Source organism: Nicotiana tabacum, chromosome 1 (assembly GCF_000715075.1).
Source record: "Nicotiana tabacum cultivar K326 chromosome 1, ASM71507v2, whole genome shotgun sequence".
NCBI lineage: Eukaryota > Viridiplantae > Streptophyta > Magnoliopsida > Solanales > Solanaceae > Nicotiana > Nicotiana tabacum.
The window spans coordinates 32,094,542-32,115,373 of NC_134080.1; the positions used below are offsets into that span (position 1 = coordinate 32,094,542).

The 20,832-nt window shown below is 35.5% G+C and overlaps 1 protein-coding gene across 3 annotated transcripts; it reads left to right on the forward strand.

Moving 5' to 3' along the window:
* The first annotated feature begins 13,083 nt into the window (after positions 1-13,083).
* LOC107807694 (NAC domain-containing protein 75) lies at positions 13,084-19,968 on the forward strand. Of its 3 annotated transcripts, none has more exons than XM_016632130.2 (7): positions 13,086-13,285; positions 14,062-14,369; positions 14,581-14,761; positions 15,228-15,805; positions 16,569-16,856; positions 17,336-17,434; positions 19,219-19,968. In XM_016632130.2, exons 2-7 carry the CDS (start codon positions 14,235-14,237, stop codon positions 19,306-19,308), a joined length of 1,371 nt encoding a protein of 456 aa, XP_016487616.1. In that variant the 5' UTR covers positions 13,086-13,285; positions 14,062-14,234; the 3' UTR covers positions 19,309-19,968. The 3 variants fall into 3 exon arrangements, with proteins under 3 accessions (XP_075105645.1, XP_016487616.1, XP_016487615.1); XM_016632129.2 differs by lacking the exon at positions 13,086-13,285 and adding an exon at positions 13,747-13,876; XM_075249544.1 differs by lacking the exon at positions 19,219-19,968 and having other exon boundaries at positions 13,084-13,285; positions 17,305-17,435.
* The last annotated feature ends 864 nt before the right edge of the window (positions 19,969-20,832 follow it).

The window sequence follows — 20,832 nt, forward strand, 5'->3', positions numbered from 1 at the left end:
TCCATGCGGACCGCACTGATTAGGTGTGCGGCCGTGTGGGCTTTTGCCTTGAATGACTAAGTCTCTGACACTTTGGGCACGGACCGCGTGGAAAGGAGCGCGGACCGCGCATCTTGACTTGGAAATTGCATGGTCTCTGAACTATCCTGCGCGGCCGCGTGGCAAAGCAGTGCGGACCGCGCAGGTTGACCTTGAAATAACCCAGCCTCTGAACTCTCCTGTGCGGCCACGTGACACATCAGTGCGGACCGCATAGGTCATTTTGTTCCCCACTTCAGTTGTCTTGTGACACTTGACAGATTTCACTCCTTTTTGGATCCGATCTTTGGTATTTGTCATCTTGTCGCTCAAACCTGCAATCAAGCGCAACTTGTAAGCATTTTGGGACTAATTTATGGCAGTTAATGCACAAAGCTTAGGTAAGAATGGGTATAAAACATGTAGAAATCACAGTTATCATTTCTTTCAAAGCTTTCTCTACTCAGTGCTTTAGTAAAGATGCCAGCAGTCTGCTTATCAGTAACACAAAATTCTATAGTAATCAATCCTTTCTCATAGTTGTCCCTTAAGAAGTGATGTCTAACATCTATGTGCTTAGTACTCTTATGATGAACTGGGTTCTTAGTCATACTAATAGCACTAGTGTTATCACAAAAAATAGGGATGTAACCAACTTCAATGCCAAAATCCATCAGCTGCTGTTTGATCCACAATAATTGAGCATAACAAGAGGCAGTCACAACATACTTAGCCTTAGCAGTGGATAAGGCCACTGAATTTTACTTTTTAGTGGCCCATGATACCAGACATGAACCAAGAAAATGAGCCATACATGAGGTGTTTTTCCTATCCACAAGGAAAACTGCATAGTCAGCATCAACATATCCTACTAGACTAAAGTTACTACCTTTAGGGTACCAAAGGCAAAGGCCAGTAGTGCCCTTCAAAAATCACAGTATCTTCTTGACAACAGTCAAGTGGGATTCCTTAGGATTTGCTTGAAAACGAGCACAAAGCCCTACACTGAAGACAATGTCAGGTCTGCTAACAGTAAGATACAAAAGTGAACCAATCATACCCCTATACAACTTCTGATCAACAGATGAACCAGGTTTATCTATGTCTAATTTAGTAGCTGTTGCAATGGGTGTGTCTATTTCCTTTGATTCATCCATTTTAAACTTCTTAATAGACTCTTTTGCATATTTCTGCTGATGGATCATGGTTCCATTTGGGTTTTGTTTGATCTGTAAGCCTAAGAAGAAGTTAAGCTCACCCATCATACTCATTTCAAATTCACTCCCCATTAATTTGGCAAATCCCTTACTAAGTTTTTCAGTGGTTGCCCCAAAATTTATGTCATCAACATATATTTGTACTACTATTAGATCCTTACCTTTTTCCCTCAAGAATAGAGTGCTGTCAATCTTACCTTTTTTGTATCCATGTTCAAGCAGAAATTTGGATAGGCGTTCATACCATGCTCTAGGAGCCTGCTTGAGTCCATATAAGGCCTTGTCCAGTTTGTATACATGATCTGGACACTCCTTACTTTCAAACCATGGAGGTTGTTTGACAAAGACTTCTTCCTTTAAGTAGCCATTTAGGAAGGCACTCTTCACATCCATTTGGTGAAGGGTAAATTCCATGTGTGCTACAAAGGCTATGAGAAGTCTTATTGCCTCTAGTCTTGCAACTGGAGCAAAGGTCTCATCATAGTCTATGCCCTCCTCTTAGCTATAACCTTTGACCACCAACCTTGCCTTGTTCGTTGTAACCGTTCCATCTTCATCGAGTTTATTTCTAAAGACCCATTTAGTGTCAATTACTGATCTGTCCTTGGGTCTTGTGACCAGATGCCACACTTGACTTCTTTCAAACTGATTGAGTTCATCTTGTATTGCATTCACTTAGTCTACATCCTACAAAGCCTGAACAACATTTTTAGGTTCAATAAGAGATAAGAATGCATAAAAAGCACACATATTCTTTAATTGAGATCTAGTTTTAACTCCAGAAGTTGGGTTAGTAAGGATGTTCTCAATGTGATGAGAACTTTGACACTTGTAAGGTTTCACAACCAACTGATTTTTGTTTGGAGTTTCTCCTATGTTCTGTTGCTAAGGAACAGGCTCATGGACAGGTTCCATTTGGGAATTAGATTCACTTCTTCTTTGTTCAGTTCCCCCCTGTCAGGTTGCCCTAGATGGAAGAACCTGTTCCTTCTTTTGGTGCAGCTTCAGCTTGAGCTATGACTTTACTCAATTCTTTTACCAGCCCAATAACTTCATCTTCATGTTCCTGTCTCTCAGAAAGAATATTAGTTTCATCAAAAACTATATGTACACTTTCTTCTACATACAAAGTTCTTTTGTTGTACACTTTATAAGCTTTGCTATGTGAAGAATATCCCAAGAATACTCCCTCATCACTTCTGGGATCAAACTTACCTAGGGAGTCCTTTCCATTAGTGTGCACAAAGCACTTGCATCCAAAAGCCCTAAGATGGGATATATTTGGTTTTCTCCCTTTAAGTAACTCATAGGGAGTCTTTTCTATAAGAGTTCTAGTCATGCACCTATTAATGATGTAACATGCAGTATTTACAGCCTCTACCTAGAAGCTATGAGACATTTTACTAGAAAGAAGCATAGTCCTAGCCATATCTTCAAGAGTCCTATTCTTTCTTTAAAATACTCCATTTTGTTGAGGAGTCCTAGGGGCAGAGAAATTATGATCTATACCTAGCTCATCACAAAATTCAGCAAACTTAGCATTTTCAAATTCAGTTCCATGATCAGACCTAATTGATGCAAGTTGATTACCTACTTGTTTCTGAGTTTTTCTAACAAAGGCAGTAAACATGTCAAATGCTTCATCCTTAGATGTTAAACAGAATACCCAAGTAAACCTAGAGTAATCATTAACAAGCACCATCACATATTTCTTACCACCTCTACTCAATGTTCTCATTGGACCACAGAAATCCATATGAACCAGTTCTATCGACCTGGTCGTGCTTACCACTTTCTTGCTTTTAAAAGAGGATCTTACCTGCTTCCCCCTTGCACAAGCCTCACAAACTTTGTCTTTATTAAACTTGATGTTAGGTAACCCTATCACCAAGTCCTTGGAGACTAATTAGTTGAGTTGATTTAGACTTGCATGACCAAGTCTTTTGTGCCATAGGAGGGGATCATTGTCCAACATACTTAAGCAAATGAGTTCATTTTCTGAAAGGGTGGACAAATCTACAATGTAAATATTGTTAACTCTTTTTCCTTGCAAAAAAATCTTGTCAGTGGTAAGATTTATCACAAAACATTTGGTAGAAGTGAATGCTACCAAATTACCTCTATCACACAGTTGTGAAACATTGATTAGGCTATATTTCAAGCCAACTACCAAGTAGACATTCTCAATGGACTATGAGTCTGTCTTACCTATCTTTCCAACCCAAATGATCTCACCTTTCTTACCATTTCCAGAGGAGATATTACCTCCTTTTAGGTTCTCAATGAAAGGAACTGGTTCTTACTTCCAGTCATATGGTTTGAGCAACCACTATCCATGTATCATATTTGGCTACTTCCCTTCACTTGGACCTGCAAAACGAAATTAGGGATTAGTCTTAGGAACCCAAACTAGTTTGGGTCCCCTTTTATAGGCAAATGAGTGAATTAAATTCTTTTTAGCCCATCCAGGCTGTAAGAAGGCACGAGACAAAATATGATATATTGATATTTTGTGTTCAATACAATACAAGAGGTCCTTATTTATAGCTATACTAGACAAGGACATACTACTCCTATTCCAATGTGGGACAAGACTACATTATGTACATATCTAACACTCCTCCTCAAGCCGGTGCATACACATCATATGTACTGAGCTTGTTACACATGTAGCTAATACGAGAACCAATAAGAGACTTAGTAAAAATATCTGCTAGTTGATCATTCGACTTTATAAACTTTGTAACAATATCTCCTGAAAGTATTTTTTCTCTGACAAAGTGACAGTCGATCTCAATGTGTTTAGTCCTCTCATGGAACACCAGATTTGATGCAATATGAAGAGCAACTTGGTTATCACACACTAATTCCATCCTGCTGATTTCCCCGAACTTTAACTCCTTGAGCAACTGCTTGACCCAAACTAACTCACACGTTGCCATAGCCATGGCCCAATATTTCGCTTCGGCACTAGATCAAGCAACTAAATTTTGTTTCTTGCTCTTCCACGAGACCAAATTACCTCCTACTAGAACACAATATCCAGATGTAGATCGTTTATCAGAAGATGATCTTGCCCAATCAGCATTTGTGTACCCAATAACTTACTCGTGGCCTCGATCCTCGAATAGTAATGCTTTGCCTGGATCTGACTTTATACCAAAGAATATTAACAACTGCATCCCAGTGACTATCATAGGGAAAATCCATAAACTGACTTACAACACTCACCGAAAAAGAAATGTTAGGTCTAGTCACTGTGAGGTAATTCAATTGTCCAACCAACCTCCTATATCTCGTAGGGTCTCTAAGAGGCTCCCCCTGTCCAGGCAGAAGCTTAGCATTCAGATCCATAGAAGAGTCAATAGGTCTGCAATCCATCATTCAAGTCTCCTCAAGAATGTCTAAGGCATACTTCCGCTGTGTAATAACAATACCTGAGCTAGACTGAGCGACCACAATACCTAGAAAATACTTTAGTCTGCCCAGATCCTTAGTTTGGAAGTGCTGAAAGAGATGTTGCTTCAGATTAGTAATACCATCCTGATCGTTGCCAATAATAACAATATCATCAACATAAACCACCAGATAAATACACAGATTCGGAGTAGAATGCTGATAAAACACAGAGTGATCAGCCTCACTACGAGTCATGCCGAACTCCTGAATAATTATGCTGAACTTACCAAACCAGGCTCGAGGGGACTGTTTCAAACGATATAGTGACCTGCACAATCTGCATACATAACCACTAAACTCCCCATGAGCAACAAAACCAGGTGGTTGCTCCATATAAACTTCCTCGTCAAGATCACCGTGGAGAAAAGCATTCTTAATGTCTAACTGATAAAGAGGCCAATGACATACAACAGCCATGGACAAAAAAGACAAACAGATGCTACTTTAGCCACGGGAGAGCATGATGTAAGAACTGCATCCCCCCCAAAACGCAATGGAGCATGAGATTGTATGAGTAGGGTACGAGTAGTTTCAATAAGATATCTATTATTTCTTTTAGCTACCCCATTTTGTTGAGATGTGTACGGATAAGATGTTTGATGAATAATCCCATGAGATTTCATAAACTGCTGAAATGGGAAAGACAAATACTCTCGGGAATTTATCACTACGAAATGTGCGAATAGAAACCCCAAATTGGTTTTGAATTTCAGCGTGAAAGGTCTGGAAAATAGAAAACAACTCAGATCGATTTTTATCAAAAATATCCCAGTGCACCTAGAATAGTCATCAATGAAACTAACAAAGTAGTGGAATCCTAATGTAGAACTGACCCGACTAGGACCCCAAACATCTGAATGGACTAAAGTAAAAGGTGACTTTGAGCAGACACAAAACAACTTTGAAAAGTCGCCGAAAAAAGGGTTCCAGTCAACTAATTTTTCTTCCCGGAGTCGCTGGAATTTATGCACAACGATAATCTCTCACGATTGCTCTAATACCATGTGAGAAGGCACAGGAGAAAATATGACATATTGATATTGTATGTTCAATACAATAGAAAAGGTCCTTATTTATAGCTATACTATACAAGGACATACTACTCCTATTCCAATGTGGGACAAAACTACATTATGTACATATCTAACACAAACATCTTATTTTTTCTTTGAACAAAGATTTTGTTCTTTTGACTGGACTTTTCTTTTGTATTACACTCACTTTTGTAATGACCAGTCTTGCCACCGTGTGTTTGTTCTTAGGAAGTGTGATTTACTTGCTTTTGGGATCCCACTTAGGTGCTGGGGTCCCATAGCCAAGTCCTCTCTTATTGCTACTATGATGCTCTTGTAGCCAGGATAGTGCATAAGAGGACTTATTCGGATTTGCAAGTTCTGTCTAGTTCATGCTTCACCTTGCTTAGATCTTCTTTTAGGACTCTTATCTGCTCATCTCTCTTGTACAACTCATCCTTCATTTTTCCTAGATTTTCTTCTAAGGTGAGGTATATGTGATCAGCTTTCTTTTTACCTGTTCCTAATTTCAGTTTTAAATTTTCAGATCTAAGTACTAAGACAGTGGTGTCAAGTTCAAGAACCTGGTTCTTCAACTCAGTATTTTTACTATCACTTTCACTAGCCCTGAGTTCCATATTTTTGCACTTAGCTTTAAGGATTACACATTCCCTAGACAGCTATTCTTTCTTATTGTTTATGACTTCAGACTCATCAATGAAGTCTAGCAGTAATTCAAATAGCTTTTCGTTAGACAAAAATTTAATCTTGTCTTTGAGATGAATCACATTTACCTCTTGTTCATCATCTAATTCTCCAATGGCCATAAGTGCTTGTTCATCTCTAGCTTCATCTTCTGAATCCTCATCTGAGCTTTCTCCTCAAGAAGAAACCATAGCCTTTGTTGATCCTTTGTTCTTCTTGGGTTGAACCTATTCCTTCTTCCTGTTTCTTCGTTAAGTCCTTTCTTTCTTCCATTCAGCTTCCCACTGAGGAAAATTCTTGATCATATGGTTAGTCTTACCACATTTGTAGCAGCTCTCGTTGGTCTGTTTTTCAGGGGCCCTTGGTTTGTTAAAGGTTGCACATCTTGAAGAACCCTTTCCTCTCATTAGGTACTTCTTGAAATCCCTTGTGATCATAGCCATTTCATCATCCTCTAATCTGCACCTTCAGTTATTCTGAGAGCCAGACTTCTTTCCTTCTTGGGTGCATCCATCTTCATGGTTTGCCTTCTCAGTTCATGGGCAGTGAGATTTCCAATCAGCTCATCTAACTTGAGAGTAGCAATGTTCTTTGTTTCATGAATAGCAGTGATTTGGCTTTCCCAAGTTACTGGCAAGACCCTTGCCAAGATTTTCTCAACCTTGTCTTCTTCAAGGATAATTCTTCAAAGAGACTTAAGTTCATTTGTTAGTGTTGTGAACCTTGTGTACATCTCTTGGATGATTTCTCCTTCCTTCATGGTGAAATTCTCATATTGAGAATACAATAGTGTTCCTTTTGATTCTTTACATGAGGAGTTCCTTCATGGGCCACTTGTAGAGTGTCCCAGATCTCCTTAGCATTAGTACATCTTTGAATTCTGCTGTACTCTTTTGGACCTAGTTCACACACACGCCATTTCTTGGCCTTGGCATTCTTTTCCCACTTCTTTAAATCTTCAGCAGTACAGTCAACTCTAGTCTTTGGCACATCCACTCCTTCAGCATTCTTCTTAGTAGTAGCCAGGGGACCATCAATAACAATGTCCCAAAGTTCATAGTCTTCTCCTATGATGTGGTCTCTCATCCTGTTCTTCCACTAGGAATAGTACTGGCCATTAAAGAGTGGAGGCCTAGTAATGGATTGTCCTTCCCGGTTTCCAGGTGGTGCACTCATCCTGATATGTTCCTAAGGTGTTAGCCTCTTCAAGGATAACCTGCGTTGATACCAGTTGATGTTCTATACTTCAATACCATACAAGAGGGAGGGTGATTTGTGTGGTGCCCAATTTTTCATTTAACCTGATTATAGAAGGACCTGGTTCTTCTATGTGTTCTAACTACTACTGTTGCGGAATAATAAATATAGAAATTAAAGAACACAAAGATTTTACGTGGAAAACACCTGGCTCAAAAGGTGAAAAAAATCACGACCTACTTTCCAGTAGGATTTTCCCAAACTCTCCACTAAAATCACTAAGCCAAAAACTGCATTTACAAAAACTCTTTTGTAAACCTCAGATTAACTCTAATCCCGTTGTAGCACACAACCTCAACTGTTGCGACAACTTCAAGTTAACTCTAACTTGAAAACTCTAAGTACCTAATAAAACTGCTTCTAGATAAAACTGAAAGGTACAATATTAAAACACCTTCTACAATTGAACTAGAATAAAAAGACAGACGCTTGGAACTAGTTCTTCTATCTGGTTCAAGTAGCTTCAGGATTGCACGCTTGAATCACACATAAATTGCTTGCAAAATTGCCTTGCTATTTTGCTCCCAATTCACGTTTAACTTCTGCTTATGTGCATTACCTGTAAAAGAGAACAACACTGATATTTATGGAGTTAGTAAAAAGAGATTGACTAGAATACAGATGCTACTCTTCCTTGGTGGAAGAGTTCTAGTTGGTCTCATCCTCTAACTCTATCCATTTCTTAAGCCGTGTTTCTCTTTGTGTAAGGAGTCTTTCTCTTTATCCAATATGCAACCTTTTCGATCAGGATCAGGAGATATCATTTCTGGTAAATTAGGTTATCTCTTTCACGTGCATCTCACATGTTTGAGTTGATCATAACTGTGCTTCACAAGATAGACCTGGTCCATGTCTGAGTTCCTTTGTCAGTCTTCAAAACTTCACCTTTACTTGGGCCAACAGAGATACACGCGCAACGCGTGTACTCTAAGACTAGTTAATTTGAAAAACACTAAATTTTAGCAGCAATTAGTGTTTAGCCAAGCTTTTAAAAATTGCTTCTATGTGTATTTTTCCCAAAAGTGTTTTTCAAAAAAGTGTTTTTGGCTGGAGAGAAACTACTTTTTTCTACATCTCCAAAATTGCTTCTGCTTATCCTCAAAAACATTTTTTTTTTCCTTCCAAAATCTTGGCCAAACACTTTAACTTTGAATTAAAAAAAAAGTGACTATAAGATCTTTTATTTTATTGATTTTTCTTTACCTTTGTCTCCTTATTAGTTGGAGTGACCCAAACAGTACCGCAATAACAAAAGAACAAAAAGAAAAAGAAAAAAAAGTGTTTGCCATTGAGAGCATATCTTTCATAGTAATTATAACATATCAAGAAGATGATTAAAGTTGTGCCACTCTATATTTATATATTTACATGCATACTTCCTTTTTCCTTTCTGTCCCGAACTGAATAAAAAAAAAAAGACTCGTTGGCGTGCTTTATTTTCTATATAAAACCTCAAAAAGCTACTACAATTGGCCATCTCTCTTGATAATTAAACTGAACAATCTATTTTGTTTGGTCAAAACTGAAGAAATAATCATGCAATTAGATTAGATGAAGTGAATAATGTTGTTTGGTTAAATCAGAAGAAAGTCAAAGCTAAACTAAAAGGTTGAGTGAGCAAAAAGCGAAGGCCATTATTTGATGGACCTAACTCCATACACACGTACCACCTTTTCTAAACCTCTATAGCGAAAAAATTACAGTTAGGATTTTTATAGTCATACCCACCTCATATGACTCTCCCTTTTCTATCAAATATAATTCCTAACTTCTATGCTACCCAGTTTCACCCTTTATTTGTCTTTTTTTTTTTCGGTGGACAAGAAGGACATAGGTTGGTCATTTCTCAGTCTTCCATTTTGTCCCTTAGCTTGTCCAAAGAATAAACAGACTCCAGACAAGCATATTAAACATCTAAAGACTCAAATGTACGTTGTATCATAAATCTCGGTGTTTAAAGGAACTGAATTTTAAGTAACATTATAGCCTAGGAAAACGTTAAAGAGATTTCAATAAGAGACACTAGTGATTTGATTTTTGGTCGGGATTGAGTTAGAAAAGATTTGGGAAAGACGAAACACTCATATATAGGCAATCAAAAGCAAGAAATAAACGAAATAAAAGAAAGCAACAGTGTTCCAGCAGAGCTTGAGTATAAGTAATATGGGTTCGGCAAATCTAGTGATTTTTGCTTAGACTTTATATTTGTATTAGAATAATTATCATATATATATATATATATATATATATATATATATATATATATATATATCTAAATATATATGAAGTTTTAGTAACTTAGACGAGTTCTTCTTGAGCCGAGGGTCTTCCGGAAACAACATCTTTACTTCTTCGGGGTAGAGATAAGGTATGTATACACTCTACCCTCCCCAGACCCCACTCATGAGATTTTACTAGATTGTTGTTGTTATTATAACCAAGAAGAGTTATGGATTGATGTCAAACTCAAAACTCATAAACTTCAAATAGAAGCCCGTTTACAAGTTGAGAAGTGGTTGGAAGGTAATTGAAGAAACAAGTTGAGTGTAGTGGCCAGTTTAGACATGACCTTTTGGCTCGATGATGGCAGTTTTAGCATGCCTATTCATGGGCAAACGATTAGAGAACGACACATTTACACCTCCCATGGCAGAAAACATGTGCTCTCAACCCCCCCTCCCCCCCCCCCCCAAACTCAAAAAATCAAGAAAGAAAAAACTTTAATTTTCTTTTCCTCTCTTTCATGAGAAATATTTTTGTTCCTTTTCTTGCCTAGCTAGTTCTTCCTTTGTCTTCTACCTTGAAATCATTTATCATTCTATTATTCGCCCCACCCCCCCCCCCCCAACCCAAACCATACCTAAAACCACTATTAGCATGAAAAGGTATATTTATATGTTTTTCTTCATATTGAAATTTATAAAATCATGAGAAATAAACCATCAAAACATTGTTTCATATATTGATGAAAAAGTCTTACTAACTAGGTATCATTCCAAAATGTACTTAAAGAGTTGGTGGCCAAAAATAAAGATCAAAGAGATAGGCGTAATTAAATAGTAAATAAAATCTTATATATGGACTCACTAGTGAATCCTGAGAGGTTCCCACTTGGTTAATTTCACGTACGGATTACCTAAGGGATCTCCGTTTGGAAGTTGAAAGACGAGCATTTTGAACAAATATAGCTCTATCTCTTGCTTTATTTCCTTTTTTTTTTTTTAGTTTTCATTTAATTACCATGGGTTTAGTATTTGTTTTAGCTTTCAGTAAGATAAGGAATATTGTGTTTTAACCACTCAAAGGTGAGGTGCCAAAATGCCGTCCGACTCTTACAAGATTTAATAGGAAGGGCTTAGGAGTACAATTTAAATAACATGAGGTGTTGAATAGGAACCACGCAAAGACCAAGTGTCATAATGCAAAGTCGGGAAATATTTGAGGGTCTCCAATATATCTGGCCTAAAAATGGATAGGCAAAGGCAAAATGAAGGATTCTGTCAATGTATAATACATGTTCCTTGTATATATAGTAGACCAGAAAGTATGCAGGCAAGCACGGAATGCCAAGATGATTGTGGAATACGTGCAGAATCAAAAACCAATTGAACAGAACAATTTTATGATATGTGGGCTCCAGATTAGTCAACAGTCAACTTAAATATCAATAGTTATTGTACTATATACTTTATTATATTAATTATTCTTAATAAAAGGAGCCTCAGAGCAACATTAAAATGTCTTTATGTGGCATATAATGGGTTCGAATCGTGAAAGTAACGACTAGTATTTGTGTTAGAATAGACTGTCTACATCATATATACCCCTAAGATGTGGTTTTTTCTCGGACCCTGCATAAATGTGAGATGTTGACCCCTTGTTTTTAAATTATTCTTAATCTCCTCATTTCTTTGAGGAAAAAGAAAATGAGGAATTTAATCAATCATGATAGGAAGTTCGGTTGTACAAGATTTGAATGGATTTTTAGAAATGATCCAAGAACAGAAATAACCTAAGATAATTCTCAATTTAATTCACCAACTGATTTTCCCTCCTCGATATTTTTCGTTCTTTTCCTCTTCAGTAGTACCATTAGATTATTCGTTTACTTCCTTTTTTGCTTCAAAGAGAAGAATATTACTTAAAGAAAATAAATCATACAGATGCATCTGTATTATAGAAATAATGTTCGTTAGCCTCTCATCATTCATCTTTTACTATGTCCAAAGAATAAAGAAGAATTTACGGGAAAAATTCTGGTAATATATACATAAGGTCTTATATATGGAGTTCATTGCAATGAAACTACGTATTCTATTATTCTGATCCCATTTTTTCTAGTACATACTACTTCATAGTTCATAATAAAAGGGGGGAGGGAATCATAGTACAAACCTTTTTACAAGGTTCGAGCTTTATGCTCAATTAATTAGCTTATACTATTCACTTTTGATTCTCCTCCCTATATTCAAGCTTATCAAGAAGGGTTCAAATTCTCATGTGCAAAAATATACTAATTTTTGTAATTCGAAGAGGAAGAGAACAGAATAGGTGAAACAACCCATGGAGAAATCAGAATGGCCTTCTCCTATACTAGTACTATAATTTAAGAAACGGATCCAATATATGTTGATTAATGCCATAATTATTTGGTTTCTTAATTATTCTTTTAAATAATGAGCTAATATTTTTTGGGTGCTTCTATAATTTCTCAAGTTTTGTCTATTTACAATGGTATGTATATTATATTATTGTGTGTCTATTTCGACAAACATGTATATATAATTGAATATACATCTATATATACATAAAATATGATTTAATTAATATGGCGGTGGTCCATCTACTGCTAATTTGCCTTGCATGTCAAGCGATCTTTTTATACGCCCCACCCCCACCCCCCAAATGCCCGATCTTTTTGTCTATGTCTCATCGACATCTATTCCAAAAGAATTATTACTATATATATATCATTTTGTTTATATATTTTTAAATTATCTCCTCTTATAGTTTTCTGTTTTATCAATTTATCAAAAGAAGAAAAAAGCAGCTCGTTTTCCCTCGTTCTCTTGGATCCTCTCTGTCAAAATTTATCAAGAATATAAATACATCACGTAGTAATAGTAGTATTTTGTGAGCGAATTGTAGGCGGAAGTTGAGAAGATTAGTAATAAACTTATTCCTCAGTAAAGAATCAAAAGGGAACAATATCTTGATAATTCTTGGACCGTATTTTTCTTTATCGAAATTCATACAAACTTTTCAGTTATATTTTATAAAAACATAAGTTAATGCAAATATGCTTTCTGTAATTTAATATTATTACTATTATGCTAGTAGTACGCCCACCGGGGGGGGGGGGGAGGGGATTGCCGTGTGCTTTTGAGAAGACAGTTCCGTAGCTTTTGCTTTAGTAGTCAAGAGAGAGGTCTGAAAACAAAGATGTGGAAGCCTTAGAGAGCTTTACAAAGAAAGAAAGAAAGGAAAAAAACCAACTGGCCACATTTCTTTCTACGACTTCTTCCCTTCTCCTCTCTCTCTCACACACACAGAGAACTATACACAGAGAAACCGTACCTCTTCATGCTCTCCTTAATTTAGCAAAGGAAGTTAAAGGTAAGTCGTTTCCATTTGTATGACATATATAGTTTGAGTCAAAATAGAGTTTAACAAAGAAATGAAAACTTTTGAATATTTATCTTGAACATACATATATATTTTTTTATTATAAATTAAAGTTTTAAAATTTGTAGTCTAAATATATATGTCATAACTTTGTGTGACTTTAAAAGCTTTATCATTAATGGTGTAAAGAAAAATTCAAGTTAAATTATTTTAAAATATATAAACCTAATAAGTATTCTTTTTTTTAATGAAGTAATATGAAAATAAGTATATAAACTAGAACGTAGAGAGTAGCAAATATATAGGGATAGATAGGTATGAGGGCGCGCACCTTTTCCTTTATCCCTGCTGCTGTCTTCAGTTAAAGTTAGAAGGAAAATTTTGGTGTTTTGCTGGGGTACTTAAAGCCATTTAGCGAATTTCATGCCCCCCCCCCCCCCCCCAAAAAAAAAAAAAAAAACCATAATACTTCTCTTCCTTTCTATTCCATGTCTTTCTTCTCTCTTTTCTTTCCTTATTCAACATCTTAATTTCTCTCGCTCTTCCCTTCTCCTATAATCTTCCTGTTGGCTTATTTTTAGGGTATGTGTCTTGGTTTGATTTTTTTTTTTTTCGTATTTATTTTGTTTCAGATATTCATTTGCCTATTCATCTTTAAATTATGTTTTTCTTTCTTGAGTTTTTATGATTTTTGGGAGATATGGACTATGGATTTCATTTTAGAGTTTCAGAACAACACTTATTAATTTTTTATTTTGGCTCCGCAGGAGCAGCTGATAGCATAAAGCTTGACAAAGGGTATTGGTTGATATCAAAGGTGTAGTAATTAATATCAAGGAAATCCTGAGGGAGGATTATATATGGAAGATTTTAATTTAAGTTGATAGTCATAAAGTATTATCTCAACTTTACAAAGGGATCAATAAAGAAGGTGGAATCTATGAATAAGAGTAGTAGCAGTCATCAATTGGGATCCATAAGCAGTTGTGATCTCATTGATGCAAAGCTTGAGGAACATCAATTGTGTGGATCCAAACAGTGTCCTGGTTGTGGACAAAAGCTCGACGGAAAGCCGGTACAGAATTTTACATTTCATAATTACTCTATATTCTTAGCTCCCTATATCAGATAGATTATGGAAAAAATGTTCTGTTCAAAAAAAAGTGTGATTTCGTTTTCTTTCTTGCAATTTTTCTGATATTTTTTTGAGGTTTTAGTAGAGAATTTTTTGTTTTTATTTATGTTAAGCTAGTGTAATGTATTTAATGGAGCTTAAATTAGTGCAGGATTGGGTAGGTCTACCAGCAGGGGTGAAGTTTGATCCAACAGATCAAGAATTGATAGAACATCTTGAAGCAAAAGTAGTGTCTAAAAAAGAATCAAAATCCCACCCTTTGATTGATGAGTTCATCCCTACTATTGAAGGTGAAGATGGGATTTGCTACACTCATCCTGAGAAGCTTCCAGGCAATTACTTGTACCATAATTAAGAAATTACTTCTTTCCTCCCAATTTAATATCAGTGTTCAAATTTCGAGAGTATTTTTTTACGATAATTTTTTCACGTCTTTCAAATATTTTAAATTATTAATTATAGTATGTTTTATAGTATTATTTATGTGATTTTTAAATATGTACTTATTTTAAAAAATTTAAAGTTTTTATGTGCAAATTTACGATCAAAATTGAGAAGTTTGATTCTCAAAATGTGAATTGTGCCACATAAATTGGGCAGAAGGAGTAGTAGGTTTTACTATGTTGCTCTCTTTTCTGCTAAGGCAGGTGAAAAATTTGAATGGATTTTAGCTAGCTAGCTAGATTTCGTTTATATTATTATCTTGCATGTTTTTTCTCACTGACCTTGAAGAGATAAAACACTTTTAGCAGTTTGTTGCACCTAAGTAAACCTAACTTTGAATTTGCATATGAGTAGGTGTTACAAAGGATGGACTGAGTAGACATTTCTTCCACAGACCATCAAAAGCTTACACAACTGGGACAAGAAAAAGAAGGAAAATCCAAACAGAATGCGACTTACAAGGCGGCGAAACGCGGTGGCACAAGACAGGCAAAACTAGGCCAGTGATGGTAAACGGCAAGCAAAAAGGGTGCAAGAAAATTCTAGTACTGTACACAAACTTTGGGAAGAACAGAAAACCAGAAAAGACAAATTGGGTAATGCATCAATATCATTTAGGACAGAATGAAGAAGAAAGAGAAGGTGAACTTGTGGTGTCAAAGATATTTTATCAGACTCAGCCTAGGCAATGTAATACAACTACTTGGTCTAATAATGAGAGGAGTATTAATACTGGGGATCATAGTGGCAGTGGGAGCTGTTCTTCTTCTAAGGAAATCAATAATATTAATCCTAATTCTCATAGTCATAGGGATGAACTTTCTGCTGTTGCTGTTGGTGTTGCCATGTCCAGTAATTACAATACTTTCAACATTCAACAACTTAAAGCTGACCATTTTAGCTTTCTTCCATTTAGAAAAAATTTTGATGAGGTATTATTCTGCTCCTTTTTATTTATTTATTTATTTATTTATTATAATCCCTTTTCTAGCGCTTGTTTTCTTCAAAATCATATAAAATCTTTGAAACTAAAAAATAAGGGCAGTCAGTCTGATGCATAAAGCATTTCGTATTCACACAGGGTCCGAAAAGGGGCCACACCTCATGGGGTGTGATGTAGATAGTCTATCCTAATGCAAGTATTAGTGGCTGCTTCCACAACTCAAACCCGTGACCTATAAATATTCTTTCAGACTAAGTATTAAAATGAAAAGAGAAAAATTTAAATTTATCTGCTTTTTTGCATATTGAATCAAACTATTGATATTCTTGTGGATTTATAGCATTATTGTAACTTTTATTTCCTTTTTCTCGTTTCTACCTTTCTAATTTTCTTTTTCCTATCTCTGATATATTATTTCTTTTTCACCGTGAGATACTCAAGACATAGCTAGTATTTGGTCCTAAGATTAATTAGCTTCACCAAAATCCAAGTTCATCCATGACATTAATCAATAATCAGTCTTCACAGCACATTGCTTAAAGACTCAGCATGATGAAAACCATACCAGACTTGCTTGACAACAACAACCATCAAATGATGTTAATTATGTTAAATTACTTTATTATAAAGGTAGTATATTAAAGCATGAAATTTACTAGGAGAATATTTCTTAAAGAGAATACATAAAAAATACTACTGTATTACTTAGTGCTAGCTAAAATAGTTTAAGTATTGAGAGACATTTTTTACAGGCAGGGATTATGGATGCAGATGCTTCAATGGCAAGTGAAGCAGCAGCGCCAGCAGGCACGTGCGAAGAACCTGAGTCCCAGAGGCAACATCCCCATCACGTGACCAATGAACCTTCTCACCAACATCATCACCATCATCAGAATCAGATTGCAACTAGTGCAGCATTCAACATTAGCAGGCCATCCCCTCCACTTTCAGCCATTATAGCTCCACCTCCTCCTCTACATCACACTTCCGTTATTCTTGACCACGATTCCTTCCATGTTCCCAGGAATTATAATTTTCAGGTAACTCAGCAACACAAATATACTTTTTCCCTTCCTAATGAACTATATTACTCTCGCTACCCCAATTCATGTCAAAGCGTTCGGATTTCGAGAGTCAAATGAATTATTATTTGACCATAATTTTTTCATATGCTTTTTAGATATTTCAAAAAATATAGAGTAATTATTTTGACTTATAGTGTTTTTACATTGTTTTCAAATATGTTAATCTTATTTTGAAAAACTGAATTCTTTTATGTCCAAATGCATGACAAAATTAACAAGTTTGAATTCCGAAACCTAAAAGTATCAAATAGATGGAGTAAGAAAAAGGAGGTGGAGGACTACATTAATGATGGTTTACATGTCAGCAAAAAGTAGGAAACATTAAATTATGTTTTCCCTATAGGAGTTTTAATATCCATGTTTCTTGCAGACAATACATGACCACAGATATGATTATGTTCAGGTTTTGTTCTAATTAGTGTATATTTCGGCAGCAACAACAACAGCAGCAACATCATAAACTAGGAGCAAGGTCTGCATCTGGATTGGAAGAACTCATAATGGGGTGCACTTCATCAACTGATATCAAAGAGGTACACAATATACAGTCACCAACTTTTTTACCGTATCATTCTTTCGTGTCATATTACTAACAACTATGCAAGAGAAAAGGAAAAAAGATAGTCCGGTTGGAAAGGAGAAGAAAGATATATCCTGCTTCTTTTATTTGTCAGAGTATTATTTTTCTTTTTCTCTTTTTCTCTTTATTCTTTGCCATTTTCCTGCTTTTTATAATTTTATTTTCAAGCATCATATCAAACTCAGAAAAACTAAGAAAATTATTGGTACTAACAGCGAGGGATACACACCCAGACCTTGCTAATTTTAACCAATTCTCAGTTTTGGTAATACTCAATTGTTCTCGTTTTTTGAGCCAAGGGTCTTTCGGAAACAGTCTCTCTACCCTGGGTAGGGGTAAGGTCTGCGTACATACTACCCTCCCCAGATCCTACTAGTGCGATTTCTGTTGTTGTTGTTGGTAATACTTTGCCATAATTGGTTCTTGCATGCATGGGATTCTGCAGTCAAAAGGTGACTATGATCAAAACCCTTTTCTTGTGGTATTTTTCTTTTAAGAGAAAGTTATGGAAAAGAAAGGAGAGTTTCCTCTATCCTATCGACGTTCCCTTTCCACCTCTTTAACCTCCTCACATAGTCTTCTCAGTACGTAGTACCAATTTCTTCTCTCCAATAATTTCTTAGTTACTTTCTTTACGTTTTGTATCTTTTAGTCTTCCTTCTTTTATTCGTCGTTTTCTTTCCCCATTCGGTGCTCTCCATTCATAGTAGGACAATCATAGGAATTTCATGTTGGATAAGCGTAGTTCCTTCTTCTTTTGCTTTACTTTTGGTTCAAAACTTGTCGTGACGTTTATTTTTCAAGGATTTAGTTTGACCTGGTCAAAATTCAGCCTCGACTAACTAGTTCTTATGTAAAATTTGAAAAGTCCTCATGATATACAAATGTTTTCATTATCTAAGATAGAAATTAGGAAATTGCATGCTCTTCCTGGACAAACTGAATAATTTGAAGGGAAGATTAATTCCAACGTAATTAGGTTGCTCTAGAACTAATTTACTATCAGAAGTCGTGGCTTAAAACTATCTGATTGATGAAGCTAGCTGATGCCAATACTATGAAAAACTTACAGAAGGTGACTAACTGTGCTAGTAACAATTTGTTGAATTTGATATTCTCAAAATGAACTTGCTACCAGACCTGATATAAATCTAAATTCTCAAGCTGTTAATTGTGGTTTTGCAATAAAGTCCTTCCTTAATTTCCGCAACTTTTGAATAACAAAAAAAAAAAAAACAAAAAAAAAAAAAACAAAGAAGAAAAATATGATTTTTCTGCATTACAATTGTTCCTAATTGGGGTAAGGGAAAGCGTAGAGGAAAAGCAAGATAGTGACAACAAAGACTTTTATGTATATGTAGTTATATGAATGTGTGCATGAGATTGTCTGCGTCAGTCACTGCCTTCTCAGAATATATATTGAGAGACACATTTTGGCAGAAAGGGCAAAAAAAGAAAGATTCTTGAGGTGTGCCCTGGGCAAATGCAATTCCAAAATGTTACGAGGGCTTCAACCCTTATTTCTGGATGTCACTTTTTTTAATTAAGAATTAGCCTAAATAGCTGCCACTGAACCACATAAAAAAAAATATTCGACAGATGTATAATATATTTATAGTTCGTATATAATGTGTTTATCTCATATAATCAGTGTATAATCTATATCGTTCTGCAGTTAGGAAAACTAAACAATGAATTCGGTAGGCTATTTATGTAGTTATTTTTTATTTTTTGCAGGAGTCATCACTCACAAATCCTCAAGAAGCAGATTGGTTGAAGTACTCCTCATTCTGGCCTGATCCTGAAAACACGGATCATCATGAGTAGGAGAAATATGCCGAGAAAGAAAGCAAAAGAATCAAAGAAGAGAAGATGAAGTGGAAAATTCTGAGGGGACAAAAATCTTTATCATCACGTTAGTACTAATTCAAGCCTTGCTGAAGTTGTTTTTCAAAAAGTGGCCAAACGGGACAATTGTTGGGATTTTAATTTATAACCTTTTCCTATCTTTTCTTGTTGAATGACTGGCCAAAGCTAAGGACCAACTGAACTAACTGTTCAACAACCCCATGTTGGAAAAGAAGAAAAGAAGAAGAGGAAGAATAGAAAAGGAAAAAGAAAAGAAGACACAAACAAAGAGAAAAAAAGAAAGAAGACAAGAAAGGCTGCACTGATTCTGACAAAATACAAGACGGGAGCCAAAACCCAAAGCGAATCCAACTGCCATCAAAATCATCACCATTATGATTACCATATCATCTTTATTGCCAATTTATTAATATTTCTTTATTTTTATTCTTCTTTTCCTTGTATATTACTTTTTTTTTCTTTTAACATGTAATACCATAGGAATATTTGTGCAAAAGTGCATACACAGCTTTGTTTACTGTGTCTTTGAACAGTCACTTTTAAAGTAGAATACTTGTTCATGTTGGGACACAAATATATTTCCCTTTATAGAAATGAGATGTGACATTAATTTATAAATGCATTGTTGCCTTTATTATATTTCACACAACTTTATATATGAGTTTTCTAGATAAATTTAATTAAAGAGTCTCACAAGTAAAGCTGCTTCTGGTTAGAGCCTGGTGGCCAATCTACTAAACCTAATACTTAGTGTTTACGTAACCTTTTGCTCTAAATGTCCATTGGCTCTCGTTCATGTTAGGTTTTGCCTTTGAATTCTATCTTGGCCCGATCTTTGAGACCTAAAAAATGATAAACAAAGAACTATTCCACCTCGATTTATGTGATGTTATTTGACTCGCCGTGATGTTAAAAAGGAAAGAAACAAAAACAGATTTTAGATCTAAAACAAGCTATATATAGAAATTTGTATGATTATAAATTTTTTCATTAAGGGTGAAATGAGAGGTTTAAAGCTAAATTATTTTTCAATATAAATAGGTAGTATCATTTTCTTGGACAGACAGAAAATGAGAGTATCACATAAATTGAAACGGAGACTGTGATAGTTTAGTTACTTTTGCATTGGAAAACTTGAATTTCAGCGCTTCATATTCATTACAGTAATTAAGTACTAAAATTATTAGGTTTTTCGCAAGCTGATTGATTAATTAAGAGGTCTCCTGAAGGCAAGCAAAAGAAAAGGAGGAAAAGAAGATCAGATTTGGCTAAAATCTCTTCTGATGCAATTTGAATATTTTTAATTAGAACCAAATTTTAAATTTTAAGTGCATAACTTTTGTTAGTGATACAAGGAATGCTCTTTATTGCTTTATTCTGTTCCATATTCGAGAGCCTTCTTCTGCAGAATCTATTACACTTACTAGTATAACAAATTAAAGAGATAGAGAGAGAGTAACGTGCATGGAGCATCTTTATCTT